This window comes from Phalaenopsis equestris, unplaced genomic scaffold (assembly GCF_001263595.1).
Source record: "Phalaenopsis equestris unplaced genomic scaffold, ASM126359v1 Scaffold000174, whole genome shotgun sequence".
In the NCBI taxonomy this organism is placed as follows: Eukaryota; Viridiplantae; Streptophyta; class Magnoliopsida; order Asparagales; family Orchidaceae; genus Phalaenopsis; species Phalaenopsis equestris.
Genome location: NW_018164616.1, coordinates 1,556,863 through 1,579,235, shown reverse-complemented (window position 1 = coordinate 1,579,235; position 22,373 = coordinate 1,556,863). Strand labels below are relative to the sequence as shown.

Below are 22,373 nucleotides of genomic sequence, written 5' to 3'. Positions count from 1 at the left end.
CATATATATATATATACATACATATATATATATATTGAAAGCCCAAAAAGACTAATATATTAACTAAAAAGTAAGATACATATACAAAGTGTTGGAGGGCCCACAACATGGCTCCCTGCCCACACCAAAACCAGAGGGCGTTCCAAAACTAGAAAATACTGAAAAGTATATTAGAGACATAAAGAAAAAGCCTAAAACTGCTGAAATACATAGTCTCAGGTGGCTAGAGAGTAACTCAATTTGGTTTTCTCTCTGCCACTGGTTCTAGGAAAGAAGCAAGCTAATAATTAGTGAGATGATTGTCATTGTCAGTAGTAACCAATGTATCATTCAATATGTTCCCGAGCTGGAGTCGGCCTTCATTCTTCTTCTTCCTCCAGGAATAGACCTGTCATTCCTCTTCTGAAGGTTAGCTCACCTGATCTTGGTCTAATGTGTGCTGGAGTTGTGCAGATTGTTGAACGTTAGAAGCAACTACATATTGTACTGGCTGATATGTTATTGGATCAAAGAAGCATTCTCGTGTGTCTTGACGTGTAAGTGAGTCTTCTTCAATAGCAGTGGGTGGTATATGCACAATTGGATCTGTAGCTGTAGTAAGTTGTTCCTCCTCAGGAATAGCGATGTTGGGAAGATGATCAGGTTACATCTTCTTAACAGGGATAAAAGGTCATTTTTCTTTAGTGATATTCAGCCTTAGATGAGGATGCAAACGATAGCAAATAGTAGAGCTGTGTCCAAACATACTACAATGAGAGCAATAAGGATGATGTGATTCTCTTTCAACTTTTTGTCAATACCCGTTGTGAATAGTGTCAATCTATATCTCATCTAGAGCTGGTTGAATGATATCTCTCATAACTAACACACAAGCCACAGAGGGTCTAGTGACAGGAAGCGTAGGACTATCCACCTTGAGAGACTTCCCGTAAGAAGGTAAGCAGTTGCTAAAGAGCAGTTGCTAAAGAGTAGAGGATTTCCATGTTGAAAAGATGTAATTTTAGCCCCGGAAACTTTATCCAAACGGGAATAATAGGGGACTGTGCTTTTTGATCAAAACAGACTGTCCACTTCAGAATTTTCATAAAACGATTGTCAATATTGATAGTTTTACGAGAGAAAATACGAGTGTAATCTGCATCATGAGATAGTTGAATAAGTATATTTCTACCGTCAAGTAGGTCAATGCTCCAACTGCCCATTAGTTTCATAGCATCAAACTCCTTCCTAATGATCTCCAGTTTTGGGTGACCATAAAGGAATTTCCACACTAGTGAAAAACGCCAAGAGGATGAGAGAGTACCAGTTTCAGCCTTTGTGAGAATAATTGCAGACTTCTCTTTTTTTTCCCAAGCTTTTTAACAAAAGTGTGATCATCTCCACCTTCAAGCACCTGGAGGAGGGGCACTAGCAGGAGAGGACAAGTCGCCGGCAAGAACATTTGCATAGGAACGGATCATCGAGGCCATCTCCCTTCCAAGATGTCACGGTCAGGAGAGATGGCGGGCCGCAAATATAAGAACAGAAAGCGAGAATAAATCGTTTGTCGGGCAGGCGCGTCCGTCTGCGAAAAGTGCGAACAGAGCGTCAATCGGGCGGAAGACGAATGCGAGCAGAGGGTCATGTCGTTGTTTAGGAGACGACGTGCGAACAGTTTGTCATTGTCGGGCGCGAAAATGAAAACGAAGGCGCGTCGTAACGTCGTCATTGTCTTCGGTAAACAAAGCGAACAAAGCGACGTCGTCGGGTTTGAGAGGAGAGACGATTTGCGAGCTTAGCCGGAGAAAAGAAGTGAATTCGATAGTTTCAGCGCCGGGAATCGCCATCGGGAGAAACCCTAGCAAAGCCCGCTGCCGACGTCATTGTATATATATTAAAAGGAAAAGATACAACATGTTGTATGAGTGGGCCCAAAAGAAGGTGCCCAACTAATACGGTACAACAGACCCAAAATTCCAAAAATAGAAAAGATACATATAATTAGGGATGCTCTAATTTAGTCTTGTCTCTGTCTCTAGTTCTCAGAAGAGAGTCAGCTAACAAATTGGTGAGGTGTGTACCATTACCCGAAGTAACCAAAGTATCATCGATTAGATTACTGAGTTCAAGTAAATCTCAATTCTTCTTCTTCCTCCTATATGTGTACACCTGTCATTCCTCATCCGAAGATTGATCGTTCGGATGAGGCGGTAGAACTGCAGTAGAGAGATTACCAACCGTTGTAAGCACAATAAGTTCCAGTGTATGAGAAGTATGAGTTATCGCCTCTGCACCATATGTTTTCTGAATATAAGGAGCTGCAAGGCTCTCCTGATTACCCGTCTGAACACTAACTATCCTTTGTAGGTAAGGATCCTTCAGTAATGTTATCAATAAGGTTTGAAGGTTTAGGTTGTCAAGCAGAGTCATCCAACATCACATCAGTCTCAGAAACAGAAGCAGTATTGGCAAAAATGATCCACAGGCAAATCAAACACCAAATCCTGTCTTGTGGGAACTTCTTCCACGGGTTGAGCAGATGTGTCCATAGAAATGGGGTTAGACCTCTCGTTTACTTGAGCTTTCGCTTTCAAATTTGGATGGAGTCTGTGACAATTAACAATGGTATGCCCAAACAACTTACAGAGAGTACAATAAAAAGATTTATGTTCCAGGAAGATTTGTTGTCAATATCCATTGAGTTGTGCCCAGCCAGACTTCGGTAATATCAGGTAAGATAATATCACTTTCCACAAGTATTCTGGCCACAGAAGGTCTGGTTAGGTTAACGGTAGGCAGATATAGCTTCATAGGATCCCCAAGTAAGGCCCCAATAGAGTAGAAACCCTGAAAATTAAAGAAATGCAACTTGAAATCCGGTAAACTAATCCATACTGATACAGTAAGAGACTCATGATTTGGGTCAAAACCAGGAGACCAGTAAAGTAACTTCATTCAATTACCTGCAATCTTAAGATATTTTTTAGAGAAAATCTGAGCGTAGTCTTCAGCCAAAATTAACTGAATCAACACATGTCTCCTATCAAAGAGTCTCACTTTCCACTTGCCTACCACTTGCCTACAAGTTTGAGATATCGTCAAAACTTTTTCTGATAAATTCCATATGTGGGTGCCCTCACTGAAATTTCCCAATAAGATCGAACATGAATTTCTCAATTAGGGTTGAAATTTTTGAATCAGAGAAAAAGAGTGTTGCTTTCTCACTCTTCCTACTTCTCTTCTTAAGAAAAGAACAATCACTCGTATCATCACGACATTCCTTATAGTTTGAGGGGAAGACAATAATAGACTCCACAAGATGATTGCCCGCCAGGTGGGCAAAGGAGGCTTTGTCAGGATCAACCGAAGAAGAAGAAAGCGCCATCAATATAAGTGTTGATCCTTCATCTGCAAATACGGATCAATTCACACAGAGGACGCCGTGAATAACAGAAGACATCGCAGAAACAGAAGACGCCGCGGACACTTTAGCGAGTAAACGATCCCGCAGAGAGGCGCACGGCACCGCCGAAGATGAGCCTCTATCGCGAGCCCTTCAGTCTGCCGCACGGACGCACTCCCGCAGAAGAAGCTGGAGAAGACGAGCCACTACGACGACGGCGTGCGAAACAGACGAAAACAAAAGGAGATCGAGCACGAGCAGTGGAGGAAAAAGAAGAGTTTGTCATAATGGCGAAACCCTAACAGAGCGATATCGAGGAAGACCCCATATATATATAGGCGTTTTTTAAAAGCCCAAAAAGGCTAATATATTAAGTAGAAAGAAAAATACAGATACAATGTGTGGGGGGGGGGGGCCAACATGGCACCCTGCCCACTAAAAAATCACAAATGGTTCCAAAATTAGAAAAAACAAAAGAATACATTAGATACTTAAATAAAAAGTCTAACAGTGCTGAAATACATAGTACCAGATGGCTAGAGAGCAACCCAATTTGGCCTTGCCTCTGTCTCTAGTTCTAAGAAAGGAGGAAGCTAGAAAGGTGGTAGCTAATAAGCTGGTAAGATGATTGTCATTGTCAGAAGTAACCAATATACCATCCAATATGTTCCCGAGCAGGAGTCGACCTCCATTCTTCTTCTTCCTCATGGAATAGACCTGTTATTCCTCTTCCAAAGAATCAGTTTGATGAGGTAGTAGAGCTGAAGTAGAAGAAATATCAATCGTAGTACCCACAATAGGTTCTAGTATATGTAAAGTATGAGTTGCCTCTACATCGGATACTTCCTGAAGAAGTAAAGCTGCGAGGCTCTCCTGATTATCAGTCTGAACACCATCATTTGTAGGTAATAGTCCATCAGTATTGTTTTCTATGGTGTTTGAAGGTGTCAACATCACATCACTCGCAATAACAGTAACAGCATTGTCATGGGGGTCCTCAGAAGCAACAGACCTCCTGTCTAATAGTATCCTCCCTAGGTGGAACTAAAATGCTCAGAACAGTGAGGTTAGACCCATCCTTATTCACTTGAACCTTAATTTTCAAATTATAAATGAACTTGTGGCATTTATCAAGGATATGACTAAACATCTTACAGTGGGTACAATACGGGGGTTTTTGTTCCATGATAATTTGTTGTTAATATCAATAGTGAGTTGTGCAAGCCAGATTTCAGTAACATCCGGTAAAGTAATATCCTTTTCCATAGGTATCCTGGTCACCAAGGGTTTGGTTAGGTTGAAAGTAGGCAGATTTAACTTCAAAGGATCCTCTAGGATGGCCCCAATAGAGTAGAAAACTTGATGGTGAAAAAAATGCAGCTTGAGACCAGGTAAACTAAACCATACTGATACAGTGGGAGTTTCATGATTTGTAGTAACTTCATAGATTTTCTTGCGATATTAAGATATTTCTTAGAAAAAATTTTGATGTAGTCTTCAGTCATTGTTAATTGGATCAGCACATGTCTCTCATTCATAACTCTCACTTTCCACTTGTCTACTGGCTTAAGATCATCTACACTCTTTTCGATAACATTCATAGGTGGGTGTCACTACTGAAATGAGTAAACTTGAATTTTTTTGTCAGGTTAGAAATTTCTGAGTTAGAGAAAAAATTGATGTTTTTTCGTCTTTCCTACTTACCTTCTTAACAAACGGACAATCATCTGTACAACCACAACATTCCTTATAACTTGAGGGGAATACCACCAACGACTCCACCTGAGGGTTTCTCACCACCTAGGCAAAGGAGGCCTTTGTCGATTCAATCAAAGAAGAAGGAAGTGTCATCAGAGCAAGGGGATGTGTCAACTTTCACCTGCAGCGAGAAGCTTGCGTCGGGCTGGAGAGAAAGACGAGCGCAGAAGCAAAACAGAAGAATTGTTGTCAGGTCGGAGAGAAGCACTGACGCAGACACGAACAGAAGAAGCATCAAAAATGAAGGAAAGAACCGTCAGGCGCGGAAAGCAGAGCCGCGGCGTCGAAATTGGACGTCGACCCAGAAAGACGAGCCGGGAAACTTGCAGCTCAACGTAGAAGCTGGCGTGAGGGAGAGACGACGAAGTCGTAGAATCCCTATGTTGTTTACGAACGTGGAAAACGAATGCAGAATTCATCGTCGAGTGAGAGAACTTTCGGAAAGCAAAAGATCATACCAGGGAATCACCATCGGGCAAAACCCTATATATATATATATATATATATAATACAAAAGTCCGAGAACAATATATTAATATGAAAAAGATACTGAAATGTTGTAAGAGAGAACCTAAAAGAAAGTCCAACTCATACAATACAACAGACACAAAACTCAGATAAAGCAAAGATACAAAAAGATTAAAAACCAAAAAGCCACAAAATAGCACAAAAGTGCTAGAGATGTGTCACTTTAGTCCTCCTACCTCTAGTTCTCGGATGTGAGCCGGCTAACAATTTGATAAGATGTGTATCATTGCTCGTAGTAACCAAAGTATCATCCATCAGATTCCTGAGCTCAAGTAGATCTTCGTTCTTCTTCTTCCTCCTAGATGTGTAGGTCTGTCATTCCTCATCCGATGACTAACTCATCTGATCAGTAGATTCCAAAGGTTGTCGGATAGGTGTAGGTCGTTGCACGTTTTGATCCCCATGAGCCTGAGTAATATTAACATCTTTCTGGACCCGATGAAGTGGTTGTGAAGCAGTAGAAGTATTTCCACCTGTATTATCAGTGATATGTTCTAGGGCAGGCGGGATCTGTAGATACTCCCTCTCCCCCACGATAGGAGGTTCCAAAGACGAGGGAGCTACAACTGAAAATTGAATGGTTGTCATATTGTCTGCCTGATCAGGAGTAGATGGAATCACAGCCTCTAGCGGAGCAATTTGCATTTTTGGTCTGAGTTTGGGGTCTGAATTTGGGGTGTAGATGATGACATTGAGAACTAAGTGTCCGAACATACGACATTTCGAACAATACGACGGAAAAGGTTCAATCTCTATCATCTGTCAATATCCAAGGTGTTGTGTGCCCAACCAGATTTCCTCAAAAGTGGGTGAAGTGATGTCTCTTTCAACAAGTACTCTGGCTTCAGAAGAATGGGACAGATTAAAAGTAGGAATGTCCGTCTTATGTGGCTTCCCATAAGCTGAGGTCCATAAGTACAATAGTTTTTGTGGAAAAATAAAAAATTTTAGATCAGGGAGACGAATCCAAACTGGAATGATTGGCGGTTCCGTCTATGGGTCAAAATCCACAGACAATTTCAGAATCTTTATTGCTCTATTATCAATACATATTATCCTTCTAGCAAATAAGCGTGTGTAATCTTCTTCGTTTCTAATTTGAATAAGAATATGTCTCCCATCTAAAAATCAAATTTTCCATTCTCCAACAAGGTGCGTGAGTTCAAATCTTTGCGAATGAGCTCCATCTTGGGATGACTATATAGAAATTTTCTAACCAAATTCAAACGACAGGAGGAAAGAAGTTGAAAACATTCAGCTTCTGTAAAATAGATGACAGACTTCTCATTCTTCCTACCATATTTCTTGGTGTCATCCGCCCACTCAAATGAATGAGGGAAAGATGATGATTTGGGTGTGCCTGAAGCGTGGACACCGGCAAGGGCAGCTTCATACGATTTGTCCGAAGTCATTCTCAAGGATAGGGGCGACGTTTAGAGAAGAAAGCAGACGAGGAAAAAAACGCGTCAAAATAGCCGAAAAGGACGACGCGGTGAGACGGGACGATCGCGAGAAGCGCGAGGTTGAACCGTAGAATACGCGAGCAGCGAGACGGGCCGCATAGAAGCATACTGGAGCGCAGAAACACTCAAGTGAGAGACGAGCCTCGTCTCAGAGCCGGAACGGGGGAGACGAAGAGCGCGAAGATGCCGACATGAAACACGCGAGCGAGAGAGAGAGAGCGAAGCCTTATTTATTGTGTTTTTATTATTTTACTACTACTTCATTTTTGAACAATATCTAAGCAAATGAACAACTCTGCAAATTTCTCATCTCTCACATATGATACTTGTTCCCTCATATGCCACAACTCAAGCAATACTTTAAAGCCTAATTAGGTAGTTTCAACATTCTATACACATAAAAAGAGGCATTCATACTTTATTTTTGCTATCGTGTTCAATCGGGTGCTTATCTAGACCGTTTCAACATTCTACACACAAAATGGACATCAACCTTTTATTTTTACCATTGCGTTCAAATGAATGCCTTACATATCACATATTGAGATCAAGAACACCCCTCAATCATATTAATATTTCAATATGTACAGCATCCAAACTGCTAAAGTGCAAATTAAACCAGATCTTGCAAGAAATGCAGCCAAGGGACTCAATAATTAATAATTTTGGTAGAAAGACACCCAAAAAAAAGAGCAATTGAAATTCTACAGAAATTTTAATTGATAAAGCTTCTATAAATTAGATTGAATCAATACAGCTTCTATAAATTAGATTGAATCAATATTGATAGCTATAAGGATATGCAAACACCTTTGAATCGTTGCTTCCATTAAGTAGCAAAGTTAAAGTCTGAAGAACATTCAGAACCAATTGTTCCCCAATTTCTTCATCAAACGTTCCATTTAGCAAAGAAACAATATGAAGAAAACACTCTCCAGCACGAAACAAAGTCTGATAATACTGCAGTAACATTTAAAATAATAAACAAAAAAGGAAAATTGTTACTAAAATCAGAAAAATTTGCCTTATTAGAAACACAAGGGATGTTCATCCAGAGGAAACTCACAGTCAGATCAATCAAAATGATTTCTCTCATGTTAATTAATAGATCAATTGATAATTCAGGATATAGTTCTTCCCTTTCCTTCGCGCGAGCGAAGGTCTCTAAATATTTAGAACATAAATGTAACCTTGCAGTTTGATCATCTGGGAGTAACGGAGGCAACTGCAGATAAGAAGTGCATCATGCATCATGATCATGAAAACTAGAAAATATACAAGATAAACAGAAAAAAGGAACATAGAAAGAGAGGAAGAGAATGTTTGAGTTAGAGATTGAGGGAGAAAAGATGAAGAGCGAGGTAAAGAAATATTATCACAACCTTAAATAATGCAAGAATATGCTCAATCACGTATTTCCTAAGGTTTTCTTCCCAAAACAAGTCAAATAAACAATCAATACAGCTAGCATTTTGCATAACCAAACTTCTCCCGTGCTCAGCAATAGAGAGATATTCGTTAAAGAGTTCCATGGATGATTGTATGCAATTAACAAAGCTCTTAGAAGCCTCAGAAGATTTGTTTCTTTCTAATTTTCTGCCTCCACATCCTACTGCAACATCCTCTTCAGCACAAAGAACAATATTGAATCTTCTGACCACTTCAGCCTGAATGCATGCAACTTTGAGCACTCTGGTTACAGCATCCAAAGACTTGAAAGAAAAAAGAGTCCGCCTAGGAGCGCACTGTAGAATCCGTTGTAGACTTGTCAAAAATATAGTTGCAAGCTTAGGAATACGAGCTGATTGCTCAAGAGCATCCACTAAAACAGAGCATTCAGGCTGCCAAGGCAGTTAAAATAAACTCAGTTATCTTAAGCTTGCTAAATAATAAATTTATAAATGTTAAATATCAATGTACACAAAACAAATTAACAGGAACGCACTGTAATAAATAACTTCAGAATTCCACAAAAAAAACACTTGTTGTTAAAACTCCATGTTGTAAACTAATACAAGAATTTTAAAGCAAATAACTGAACTTAGTATGCTAAAGAACATACAAGATAATACCCTAATCAAGTAACCTCCTCACAAAACATGAAAACAGTAAAATGTGCGCACTGTCGAATCTGTTGTAGACTTCTCAAAACTATAGTTGCGAGCTCAAGAGCATCTACAAAAACAGATCATTCAGGCTGCCAAGGCAGTTAAAAGAAACTCAGTTATCTTAAGCTTGCTAAATTATAAATTTATAAATGTTAATTACCGATGTACACAAAACATATTAGCAGGAACTCACTGTAAGAAATAACTTCAGAATTCCAAAAAATAAAACTTGTTGTTGAAACTCCATGCTCTAAACTAATACAAGAATTTCTAAGCAAATAACTGTACTTAGAATGCTAAAGTACATACAAGATAATACCCTAATCAAGTAACCTCCTCACAAAACATGAAAACAGTAAAATGTGCGCACTGTCGAATCTGTTGTAGACTTCACTAAACATAAAAAATATTCCTGATGATATGGTTAATCAAACAGAATAATTAAATCAAACATAATTAAAACAATCATATAACACAATGAAAATGAATGGCATATTGACAAGAAATTTAAAATTCACAAAAGCAACTATTGCGGTCTATATCAAGTTGATTCGGTAAAGGACAGACTGAAAATTGTTGAGTGCATGCCAGAAAAACTAATGAGAAAAGGGCTAAAAATAGACAAAGTATGGAAGATAAGAGATTCAACAGTCGAGCAACACAATAGCCAATAAGCAGCAGCCTTTACTTTTGGCAGAAAAAGGCCTATGATAGCTGCAAATAAAATTTCTTGCAGATTAATTTGCAAAAGTATGACTGTGATATATAAGGACACGATAAAAGTGGAGAGATCAAATGAAACAATAAAAGATGATCTTATTGCGCAAAAACTCAAAAGCAGAAAATAAAACTACTTGATTCCGTTTGGTGGCGATCAACTTTCATCGTCTGTTCGTCGCCCCATTTCAGCGGCTCTCAGTTGCTTAAATACATATTGAATCAGACATAACAACAGAATATTGAAAAGTAAAAAGGATTTAATACCAAATTATTCGTATTGGCGCTCAATGTTGCTACAAATTCCAAAAATGAAATAGCTTCCACTTGAAGAGTACCAACATCGTTATGTTCTGATTTATCTTCGCTGTTTATAGAGACAGCAAACGCATTCGAGTTGAGGTCTGTTCGCACTTCAAGTTCCTGCTCAAAATGTTCCAAAGATAGCCCAAAATAGAAAAACTTCTCCGAAAAAATCATGCCCCAAATTCCCTCTTCCCTAAAGACCTCAAGAAGAACTGGTGCAGAAACAAGAACCTGTCTGACCGTGCAAAGGAAGCAAAGCTGCATGGTGTTTGCTAAACCTCTGTTACAGATGCATTGTATTTTAAGAAAGATTTAGCATCGGGAAAAAAAGAATATCTACAAAAAAATGCACAAAATATGAGAATAGACATCATGATTTTTATAGGGTTTTAAGATCTAGCATCAATTATATAACTTCTTTAATTACAGTTTTCACGGATAAAAAATAGTAAATTGAATCAAATAATAATCTCAATTTAATTTTCATGAAATACCATGACTAATAATGGAGTTTTACAGCATTAATACCATATAAATAAAAAGATTAAATTGTGGTTGTGAACACCATGACATGGAAACTCCTGTAGGGCTTCTCTTATCCCTTCAGAAAATCTTAGCAAAGAAGAAGATAGCATAAACAGGAATGCATAAAGTAATTGGGCCTATCTGTCTTGATTTAAAAAAGGCTTATGGACATAGATTGTTTTTGCAAGGACGTTAATAAAAAAAAAAACATGGACAAGGCACATGCAATTTAATCCAATTTTCTCTTGATCTTTGGTTAAATACAGATATGTAAACCAATGAATTCCATCTCCTGAAAGATTTTGGTTAAATCTACAGCTACCAAAACCTCATTGAACTGCCCTCCCAAATTTAAAATTAAGTTCCTTTTAGCAAAATTAAGGTTTGTTTGGAGTAGTTGCGGTTATTTGAAGAAGTAGCTGTGAAGCTACTGAAGATGAGACTGTTGTTCAAAACACTGTTGTGGTTGTTACAAATTTTTTTTTTTTTTTTTTGAAAAGTAAGACCACAGCTTTCTAGCAGCCATCGTAGGTAGTCAGACATGGTGGGAAAATGCACATTTCAGCAGCAGCTTTCAGCAGCAGCTTTTTGAGAATGGAGGCAAAAAACAGTTTTACCAAACAAGAAAAATTATTGTAAGGTACCGCACCGCCATCCCAAACGCAGCCTAATAGGAGAACTACAGTGCAATACTTATCTTTATTAGTATACAAATCCACAAAAACTACTGAAAAAAGGGGCATTTACATAAATAGCACACAACTCTTATGTATCTAAATATCTCACTACTAAACTTACATATTTAAACACATACCACTCAAATCTTTAACATTGCATAGTAAACGGCACTATTACGATTTTTTAAATGTCAAATACACCTTTTCATGTATAGGTTTAAAGCACCAAAATGCTATGTAGGTAAATATGAAAGTTTTCGTGTGACATACGTAAATAATTAAGAACAGTGTGCTAGGTTTGTAAATTTTATAAAAAAAAATAATAATACAAGCAGTGTCCATAAAGACAGCAGTGAAAACAAACAAAATATAGAAATTTACCAAATCGAAAACCCATCCAAGCAAAAAAATTCACCTTATATGATTTGGAAGCTCCGTTCCATTAGAGCATGCCTTTATGCATGGAAAAATGGTTAGTAGAACCTTCATGATCCATTTTATTGAAAGTTCCCAATAACCCAAAGAGACCAGCATGGAACTTTTCACTGATGATTCATCATAATGAAATTTGATATCTTCAGGAGCAAGAAGGAAAGAGCAAAGTGCTCTGCTCAATCCAACAGAATAATTGTTCCACTCAATCAAATTCGAACCATCTGACATATCAAAGAAAGAGGCTATTTTTGCAATGTCAGAGTTGTCTTTTGTGGGTTGGGGGTTAACTGTTTGAGAGTCGGATGCAGCCGACCCAAAGCTCACTTGAAACTCTTGAAGCATGAAAGCAGGCCAACACACACTATTTGCAAATTTATGTATTCGTCCATTTTCACAGAGGATCTGCAAATTGTTCATGTTCCCAAAACTGCAGCACTTATTAAAGACCAACAAAAGACATGTTTTCTATTGCTAACAGAAAAACAACCAACCAACTCAGCAAAATATAAGACCTCCACAGAGAATGCAAACAACAAAATCAACCATAGATATCAAAAGAAAGAATGTTTATTGAAACATAAAAATGATTTCTTTGGATTAGCATCAAACCAATATGTAAATCACAAAGCATTAAGAAAATAAGACAAAACAGCAATTTAACAAAACAAAATAAATTTAAATACTTAAAAAAATATTAAGAACAAATCTAACCACAAATCACAAAGGTAAGCATTCTTGAAGGATACATTGATTCCCTTAGTACTCTCATGGAAATAACTTGCAGATGAAAACTTCCGAATATATAGTTTCTGCTGCATTCCAAAAACTTTATTCTTCAATTAACAGCATTAGAAATGCAAATGTAAATAAAAAAAGAAAAATAACAAGCGGAATAGATCATAAGTATACTTTTTCGGGGGATAAAATAATCTAGCACTATAAGCAACAAAAAACACATAGCGGACTTCCACTGATATTTTTAAAAACACAAGGTAAACTTATTTAGATCAATTAGCAGTTTGCATTAAGCAGAACTAAATTTGAAATTAACCTCTCAAGATTGGATTAGTCAATAAAAATGAATACGTCTTGAAAAGAATATGTGTGAACATGGCAGTTGACAAAAATTGCAGCTGAAAGATCCCGAAGATATCATTTCTGCTGAATTCCAACAAGTGTACTCTTCAAATAACACATTAAAAATGTAAAGTTTAATAACTTGAAAAAATAATGTGCGGTAGAAATCACAAGTATGTTTTTTTTTCCAAAAGGTAAAAGCATCCAGTACAATAAACAGCAAAGAAAATTATATCGTAAACTTGCATGGAAATTTGAATTTTAAAAAAACAATAAAAAAAGGTAAACTCATGCACGTCAATAAGCAGGTTGCATCAAGCAGATCTAAATTTAAAGTGCCGTTATCTAGATTGGATTAACCAAAAAATTATTATTACTCCTTCAAAAGGATTAGTGTGAAGACAGTTTTTTTTTAATCAAAATAAATCTTGCGATTTACTTAGTGTGAAGACAGTTGAAATAGCTATTTGTTCATAAAACTTTTCACATTCATTTAGAATGTGAGAGGCTCAAATTTGCAAAAAAAAATTAAAAATAAAGCCAACTCATGCATGTAAATTAGCAGGTTGCATCAAGCAAATTTAAATTTCAAGTGAACATTATCTAGACTGCATTATTCAAAAAGTATTATTAATCCTTTAAAGGATTAAAGTGAAGACCGCTGACATAACTATTTTCTCATAAAAATTTTCAGATTCATCTTGTATCTGAGAGGCTCAAATTTGCAAAGAAATTATAAAACAAAGCCAATTTATGCAGGTTCATTTAACCGGTCATATCAGTATATCCAAGTTCAAATGAATGGAAACAAGACTGGATTATCATCTGCGTTGCTTTTTGAAGTGAATGTATGTGAAAAGAAAAATGTAAATATGAGCTAGTAGCACTTCTCAGACCAAATTTGCATCTGCATCGGTCCGCCTGATTCTCAAATTATCATTTAAATAAACTCATCCACTTAATCAAACCATCTACAGGACAAAAAAAATACCATCAAAATTAATATTACGACAGCAAAAATTGGCAATGAGCTCCCAAAATAAAATAAACTATGCAAAAAGTTTAAACAAAGAAACAAAACTCTGCAAATTATTACTTCTCTAACTACCTATCATCTCCACAAAGGATGGTACCCCTAGAGTCTGAAAATTTACTTGATGGAGGACTAATTCCATCAAGCAGAACTTCCAAGCCACCAATGCTTCTGAAATGATTTTGCGCCCTGGAATTATCAAACAAGGCTAAATTTAAAGCGCCCAAAGTCAAATACTGAAGAGATAGATCAGTCCAATGCTCTTTGAAGTTCAGCCTTCTAAGGACCCGCAAAAGCTCTGTAGTGAGGAACACGAATAATAAATAAAAAGAACTACTCAAAATGAAAAAAAAAAAATTATGAATACTTCTAATTGAAAAACTATCAACATCAAATCACACTCAATAGCAAGTATAGCCAAATATAAGGGGCTACGCTTGCTTCTACAACACAAGGTAAGGCGTACTGGCAAAAGATATCCAAAAATAAACCATTCTAAAAAAGAAAAGAAGCACTACTAAAAACAATAGTTCAATCAGTAATCAACGATAAATAAATAATCAATCAGCAGAATAATAATTAACAATATTATATAAAAACATTCAGCAGGGATACAGAAACAACATGAAAGAAATCAAATTTATCTTTTATTTGAGGAAAGCAAGAATACATATAACCTCTAGGACACAAGGAGGATCAATGAACATATTTAAGATGAGAAGATCGATTTACACAGTTCCCTTGAGATAATTGATTTACACAATTAATGGTAAATATCTACTTCTTAGAATAGCAAAAGGCAGAACCTGTAAAAAGTACCTACTAAAAAAAAGCATAAAGAACAAAAATATACCCATTTCATGTCCAATAAAACTAGATAAAAATATTACTGAGATCATTAACAACTAATAAATATCTTTGAAATCCAGAGAAATAAATTAAAGGCATCTCCCCCCATGAGAAATTTTAGGGTTGCTACTCAATCAATTGATAAATATCCATGATTGTATTATAAATTTATTTAGGAAAACATTTCATTACATATTAAAGTCTGTTTGGAATAATTTTTAATTTACTTTTACTTTTATTTTTGCTTTTGCATTCAGAAACATGTTTATTCAAAGTATTTTTCAAATATTTTACATTTTTGCTTTCAAAAACAAATCAACTTGCTTTAAAAAAAAAAACTTAAAACAAATTTTTAATGTTTTAATTTAGATCAAGGAGCAATAATCATAATAGTAATTTAAACGAGTTATTGTGCATCATAACATCTAGTCAAAGGCATGAGACACGTACTCACTGACGTGAGAAGTTTGAAAATAGTAATAGAGATACGATTGATAAGGCATTAGTCTCCTTGAGAAACTTGGTAAGATTAAATATGTTATCCTTGCCAAACTTGAGCAGAGAATTGATGGGTGATGTGCATTAGCCTCCAAAATTTTTTATATTTTTATGAGATAATTGGTCCAAAGTTACTTGTAATGAAATTTAGGAGAATTTTTCCTAACATTAACCACTCCAATTAAAACTCATAATCAACATGACATTAGTAGAGTATTTAACTTATTGAAATTTGTTGCTTTAAATTTTGTCATATCTGCCCTATTGTATGCAGAAGATTAGATTTTCAATTAACATCATTTGAGTTCATTTAGATAAACATTACATTCTATACATTATTGACTCAATCCCTATACATAAATGATCGAGTTTGTTTAAGAGATGAAATTGAAAACTGTTGCATAGACAAGGAGCTTTGAGAGTTAAATTTTGTCAAATCTACCATATTGCATGCAGAGGATTACATTTTCGATGAACAACATTTTGAGTTCATTTAGATAAACATTACATTATATACAATATTGACTCAATTCCTATACATAAATGATCGAGTTTTTTTAAGAGATGAAATTGAAATCTGTTGCTTAGAAAAGGAGCTTTGAGAGTGTGCATTTTTTAAAACTTTCTTTTAGCCTTCAAAAACCTCATGCAAATGAAAGAAAAATATTTTAGCGGGATTCACGGTCAAGTATTTGATATAAATTTGTTGCATTAGATAACTAGAAAAAAAAAATTAAATCATTTCTGAAGTCAAACCTTATCAATTCCAATCTTTGTGACAAGTTGGATGAAACTTAAAAAGAAGATTTTATGACCCCATCATACAGGAACAGCAGGCAGCCCGAGAACAATGTGGCAAGAGCAGGATAGGCAATTTGGGATTCAAGAAGAGTTCGGTGAATTTCAGAATGAAAACTAGCTCTATCTAAAATCATTGCACACTTATCCAAGTGGAGTGTCATTCTAATTTGACTTATTATTAAAGCGCACAATTTAGGTTTAAGCATTGGCATATCTATCAAAACAAATGAGCAAATTTGAATTTGAAAAGTTGACGTGTTTCTCAAAATACTTACGTGTCTTTCAGTGTGTATGCACAGCTTACAAAATATTATAATTGAGTTGAATTCTAACTCGAATGTGCAAACAAATTTAAAAAAAAACAAGTTCAATTACTTTCCTAACTATTCTATTTTAAAATGCAAACAAACTTTTCATTTAAATTTCATTATTGTGCACATTCTTTCCACTCACATGTCTTAATTTGCAAATCAAACTACCTGTTAGAATTCATTTTGCATTTCAAAGACACATAATTTGTTTACACGGATCATAACTTTGCCAAAAAGGACCACATAATTTTTTTTTTTCTACTATAAATAAGCGAGTTCAATTCTTCTTCACTCTTCAGTTTATTTCAGTGTCTTCAGAGAGTTCGAGAAACAATTAGGAAGATCTGATTTTAATTCTTTTCAGTTAGTTTTGAGCATTTATTTTTATGCTATTGGGCACCTTCATCTTTAACTATTGCCAGCTACTTAGTCCTGAAGTATCACTTCCCTTGTTCACTTGAGTCCAATCAATGTAGACTCAGTGAAATTCCTAGATCTATCCAGCATAGAGGGCCTAGCGGAGTCCCACGCACCATCAAAAAATGTGCATGATCATTATCATAAGACACATTTGTCACGGCCCGACTCGGGGTTCGGAATTAACAAAGACGGGCACAGAACGGTCGAATGGTGAAAATTAAATTTTCTATATTAACTTACAATTTAACAGATGAAAGAGTCATTACAAATTAAATTACAGCAGTACAATTAAAATTACCTATTTACCAGTTGTCCCCATCGTCTATAAATATTTTCTCGTTTATTGATCATTTTTTAATAATTTAATTTAACCTGAAAATTTTATTAAAACAACTGTGAGCTAAACGAGTCGGTCAATGCTTATATTCCTAAACTATAGCAATACAAAAAAAAAGAACAATATGCATAAAGTTAAATATTTTCATAAATCAATATAAACATTTAACACGTTAATCAAAGAGTCTATATCAATATCATTTTAATATCATTTTACATCTATACAACTGTCACAAGAGACATCGTCTTAAAATTTTACCACTTAAGGCACTTCAATATCAATCTTTTTTTCATTTACACGCACGGGAATATTAGTGTTTCCCACTAGTATCATCAAGGGGTATTCCACCATAGTTAAGCATGCACATGCATGCATACTATAAATCATTTTGTTTACAATCTAAATATCATCCAATATCTTTCTTTAATAGCAGACAAGTGCAGTGAGTAAGTATAACTATGTGGATCACTGACATCCATTTCTAGATATTCAAATTGAATAACAAGACAGAATAATCATATTTTAGTTGCACTAACAAGATATCTTGGCTAACGACATTCTAATGAGAGTGACTTAGATGATAACATTATTAACATAATTTAGAAGTAAGAGTACTCATCTCGATGACGTGTAATTTGCTATTGGTCTTGACGTTGATTCTTCTAGAAATTGAAAGCCTAACATGGTATTCATGTTATTAGAAATTTAATTTATACACAGATATAATAATTTATTATTTTATTTAGACAATAAGTACAAAATTTCCATTATTATTTTCTTTTTCAAAAATCCTTATTAAATATTTTAATTAAAATTAATAAAACTTACCTTTATAAGTTTCGACCGAGCCCTAAACTCAAATGGCGACCTCGTCTCGCAAGCACGAGCTGATTCCCGCAAGCACGAGCTGATTCCCGCAAGGCTCGACCCAACCTTATGTGAAATTTTCGTCTTCCTATCAATTTCGTACGGTACTGCTCAGCTCGACAGAACTCCTCCAGTCGAACTCCAAGCGCACGCACTTCTTCTCTTCTTTGTAGACGCTCGGCTAGGGCACAATCACATGCAAGGAAGCTCCTCCTTCGTCCTCCTCTTCCTCTTCGACATGACACAGTACCAACGCTGCCTCCTCCTCTGCTTAATAGAGAAATCACTGTTCAACTCTTAAGTAAGTCTCGCCTCCCTCATAGGACAAATTCATAGCAAAACTCAACTATTCGGCTTAATATTTCTTTTCTCCCTCTCTATTCGGCTTCCCGACTCTCCCGCTTCACTTCTCTCGCTTCGGCTTCTGACACCTCGTCTCATCTTTGACTTTTTATTCCCTATTCCATTTATTTTATTTTATTTTTTAATAGAACCGTTACAACGTTTATTCGCGAGCCTAAAAATCCACTACAATATTAAAAATATGCATATGGATTTGATACCTGCATGATAATATACACAAGCCTAATAGGTTTTTCTTGTCGCGATAAGACGAAGAGCACAACAATGTATGCAATTGGCGAGGATGTAGTTGCTAATATACTATTGCAAACAGTCGACAAATTTGAAACAAGACTAATTTGTAGTGAGGCGAACATTATGAAATGTAATGAAATAGAGCATGAAACTTTTTTCCTTTTGTCCTTTAGTTCTTTGTTAGCTCTCTATTTTATAACTTTGTAACCACTTTTTTATACATGTAAAACGAGTATAGAGATAAGGGGAAAATTAGAGGGAGAGAGAGGAAAGATAATGAAAGAAAGTAATAGAATTAAAGTAAATATAGAGAGAAGTGTAGAGTCGGTGGGGAGAAAGAAAGGAACAGAGAGGAAGGCAACATACTATAATGACAGAATGGAGGTGATGGTCAAATAATCGGCACAAGCGGAGTGGAGCTCAACTAATATGAAAGCAAGGTAGGAAGATGACCGTGAGGGCATAGACTAATTTAACCTAAACCCAAATATCCCACAGACTTTTCTTCTTCACACAACAATGAATTTCTTGATGCCATGTCAGCAAGCTCTCATCATGTTTTCTTTACTATTTTATTGTGGACTTGGAGATGCAAGAGGAATGTAGTGGCTGAAATTGCGAGTAAATAATATTAAAAAAATATCATTAATAAGGATAAAAAGTAATAATAACTTTTTAATTTACATTTAATAAAACTAAATTATGTTGACACCCCCTAGTGACATTAATCACTCATGTGTCTTGTTTTTCTATCATCTCATGCACCGATGGATTCATTAACTACTGCAGAATTTCTAGTCATTCAGAAATTCTAATTTTTTTTGCTTCATCTCACTTTTGCCACACTTTTTAAGAGTGTGTTTGGTGCGTCAGTGCAGGGGCAGTGTGTGTCACACCGCAATTTTTTTTTTGTGGGTAAAACTGTTGTGTCTTTGTGCTCAAAAATCTTCAACTAAAAGCTGCATTTTCCCAACAGATATGGCTACCTATGATGGCTGTTAGAAAACTGCAATATAATTTTTTCAAAAAAAAATTTGTAATTGTCACCGCAGGTTTTTGAACAGCAGTTTCTTCTTCAGCAACTTCATAGCTGCTTTTTCATACAGCTGCAGCTTACGCAAACAGACCCCAAGAATTTTCACATGTGATAATTCTAGACGCAAGAGAATCCATATTGGGTAAATTTTAGATAACCAACGCATTCACGCATTCCATTTCAAGAAATGGGCGAAGAATGAGAAATTTTTTGTCACCATCAATACTTGTTGCACCATCAATGTGCAGTGTTAACTCTAATACATTGATTATAAAACATAAACTTGCACCCTATAATTACAGGAATATTGAAATGGCTTTGTTCTTGAAATGTCATCATCGTGCTTTAACAAACCATCCATTTTCGACATCACTTGATATTTAACAAACCCTAATAAGTATTGCATTTAGACTAAAAAGCCTTACCTCTATGACTAAAAAAAACTAATAATAAATTAATTAATTAATTAATTAAAAAAATTTGTCCTCTATGACTTCTTCAAAACCAACTAAAGCTTTACCTATATGACTAGTTCAAAACCAACTAAATCAAACTTTGTTGTATCAATTAATTAATAAGTTTAAAAAAAAAATTTATATTCTATTGTTTTCATGTATGACTAGGATAATATCAACTTTTCCATGTACTTTTTATGCTATTTGCACGTTACAGATTTTAAAAGGGATAAAGAGCCTAAGTGGCTTTTGTTACCTTAGAATTACTGTGACTACGCCTCTCCCCATGCGCCTTGTCAAAGAGTAGGCGCCTATGCGTCACTTTAGTGGTGTCGATGCGCCAAGTAACATGGTGTAACTATGTCCAACTTTAACATAGCTACGCAGGGTCCACTCCGAGTTTACGCTAGTTCCAGATTTCATAAAGAGCTTTTAAAACCGTGGCGCCACTTTTTGTGGCACATAGACGATTCCTACAGGCGTGACTAATTACAGAAACAGAAAGAGCGAGGCTTCGACACTCCAGGGAAGAACTCTTGTGCTGGAAAAACAATTCTGAAATTTACGATGGTTCAAGTTGGCGTGACGGAATTGCATGCCGATCTATGGCTATAGAAGAAATAATTCCAAATTCAAAGGGGTTGGCACTTCCACTATTTCTCTGAAAGGCTTGACCCTTGGAGAGACACAGGATGGGAAGTCAACTGAAGCCATGAGAGATTATTGGAAAAAACTTGCAGCCGTCAACAAGCTTCATCAAAGGGATGCTGAGAAGAGAGTGTGAGGATTTGTGGAGAGTTCTCTGGAGAGAGAGCAAGTGTATGATTATTGTAATCAAAGTGAGTGGAAATTCAAAGATTGGGTCATAAGTTCGTGTAATTTGGGGAAGAACATCAATGAGATCATTCTTGATTTCAAAATGAAATCTGTGTTTTGTTAATCGTTATGTGTATGGCTTCAATTTTTTTCACCCCTGAATTGGATTTTAAGCAAATCAGTATCATTTTTGTGATGTGATTTTGTAATTTAAATCTTAGGTTGATAGTTTAACCTTCTGGATGTAATTTACTCGTAAGCTTATCACTTCGGAAGTTAAAATCGATTTTGATCCAGTATTATAGAAGTGGCTAGGGGAACAATTAGATTAACATACACTGCTCTAGAAGAATAGGAATATTATTTTTAAAGTGGTGCAATCGTGTATAAAAATTTACAATCACTATAGCTTTGCCTTGATTAGGCGACTAACTGTAATACGAAACACTAATTTTCTCTTGAACACTGAGAGGGACTAAAAAAAACAGTTGTTCCCGATTGTCAACTTCATTATAATCACTTAGATAGATATGTTCTGCATATGACCAATTGAAGGGAGATTTTCTATCATTTATTCAAACTCAAGACAAGTTATAGAATTTACCTTTTGAAAAAATTAGATTAGAAACTTTAACTTATACTCAATTTCAAATCACTCAAACTTGTTTCAAAACAACGGATTACGGAGTTCACACGTTCATCGTGGATTCAATCTACATACTCAATTCCATATAACATTTGGATGGCACTTATACTTGCGTGTATCATCAGTGCTTTGCAACCTTTAGCCCGTATTAATAAGATCAGGTTATGTTTTTTTTTTTAAACATAAAAACTTAAAAATATACATTTATAAAGCTATTCCACATTCTATTATAAAAATGCCCTTGAAATCACTTTATACTTTGCAAAAAAAACAAACTACTTACCTTCAATTAAAAAAAAATTTAATATGATCTTCAACAGCACTACAAATAAAAGTAAAAGTAAGGTTACTTTTCTTCTGTCAAATCAAGTTCAAGCAAGCTGGTCCAGACTCAAATTTGAAACTAGTGAGATTAAATGAAAATGTTTTGATGTCAAAATATATTTCAAGTGGATTCAATTCAACACAAAAATAGTCAATTCTAAGTCAATGAAAATGAGTACAGAATGACTCAAAATGAATCTGATTTAAAAAAACCACAACAGCAACAACAAAGCTTTAATCCCACTACGTGGGTCGGCTACATAAATCTTTTTCTCCATTGCGTCCAATTTAGTGTCATATTTTCATTTAGCTCTAATAAATTAAGATCATTTTTTATAGAATAAGCCCAAGTCTTCCTAGGTCTACCTCTGCCTTTCTTAACATAAGTCGAATCTAAAACATCTATT

The 22,373-nt window shown here is 35.6% G+C and overlaps 1 protein-coding gene across 1 annotated transcript in view; it reads right to left on the bottom strand.

The window, feature by feature from the left end:
* Nucleotides 1-22,373, bottom strand: part of LOC110022215 (BEACH domain-containing protein B) — a 196,248-nt gene that overhangs the window by 79,026 nt on the left and 94,849 nt on the right. The window contains 7 exon segments of the mRNA XM_020721041.1: nucleotides 7,942-8,091; nucleotides 8,198-8,356; nucleotides 8,514-8,972; nucleotides 10,224-10,542; nucleotides 11,880-12,326; nucleotides 12,646-12,708; nucleotides 14,085-14,307. Of these exon segments, the coding sequence (XP_020576700.1) occupies nucleotides 7,942-8,091; nucleotides 8,198-8,356; nucleotides 8,514-8,972; nucleotides 10,224-10,542; nucleotides 11,880-12,326; nucleotides 12,646-12,708; nucleotides 14,085-14,307 (1,820 nt within the window).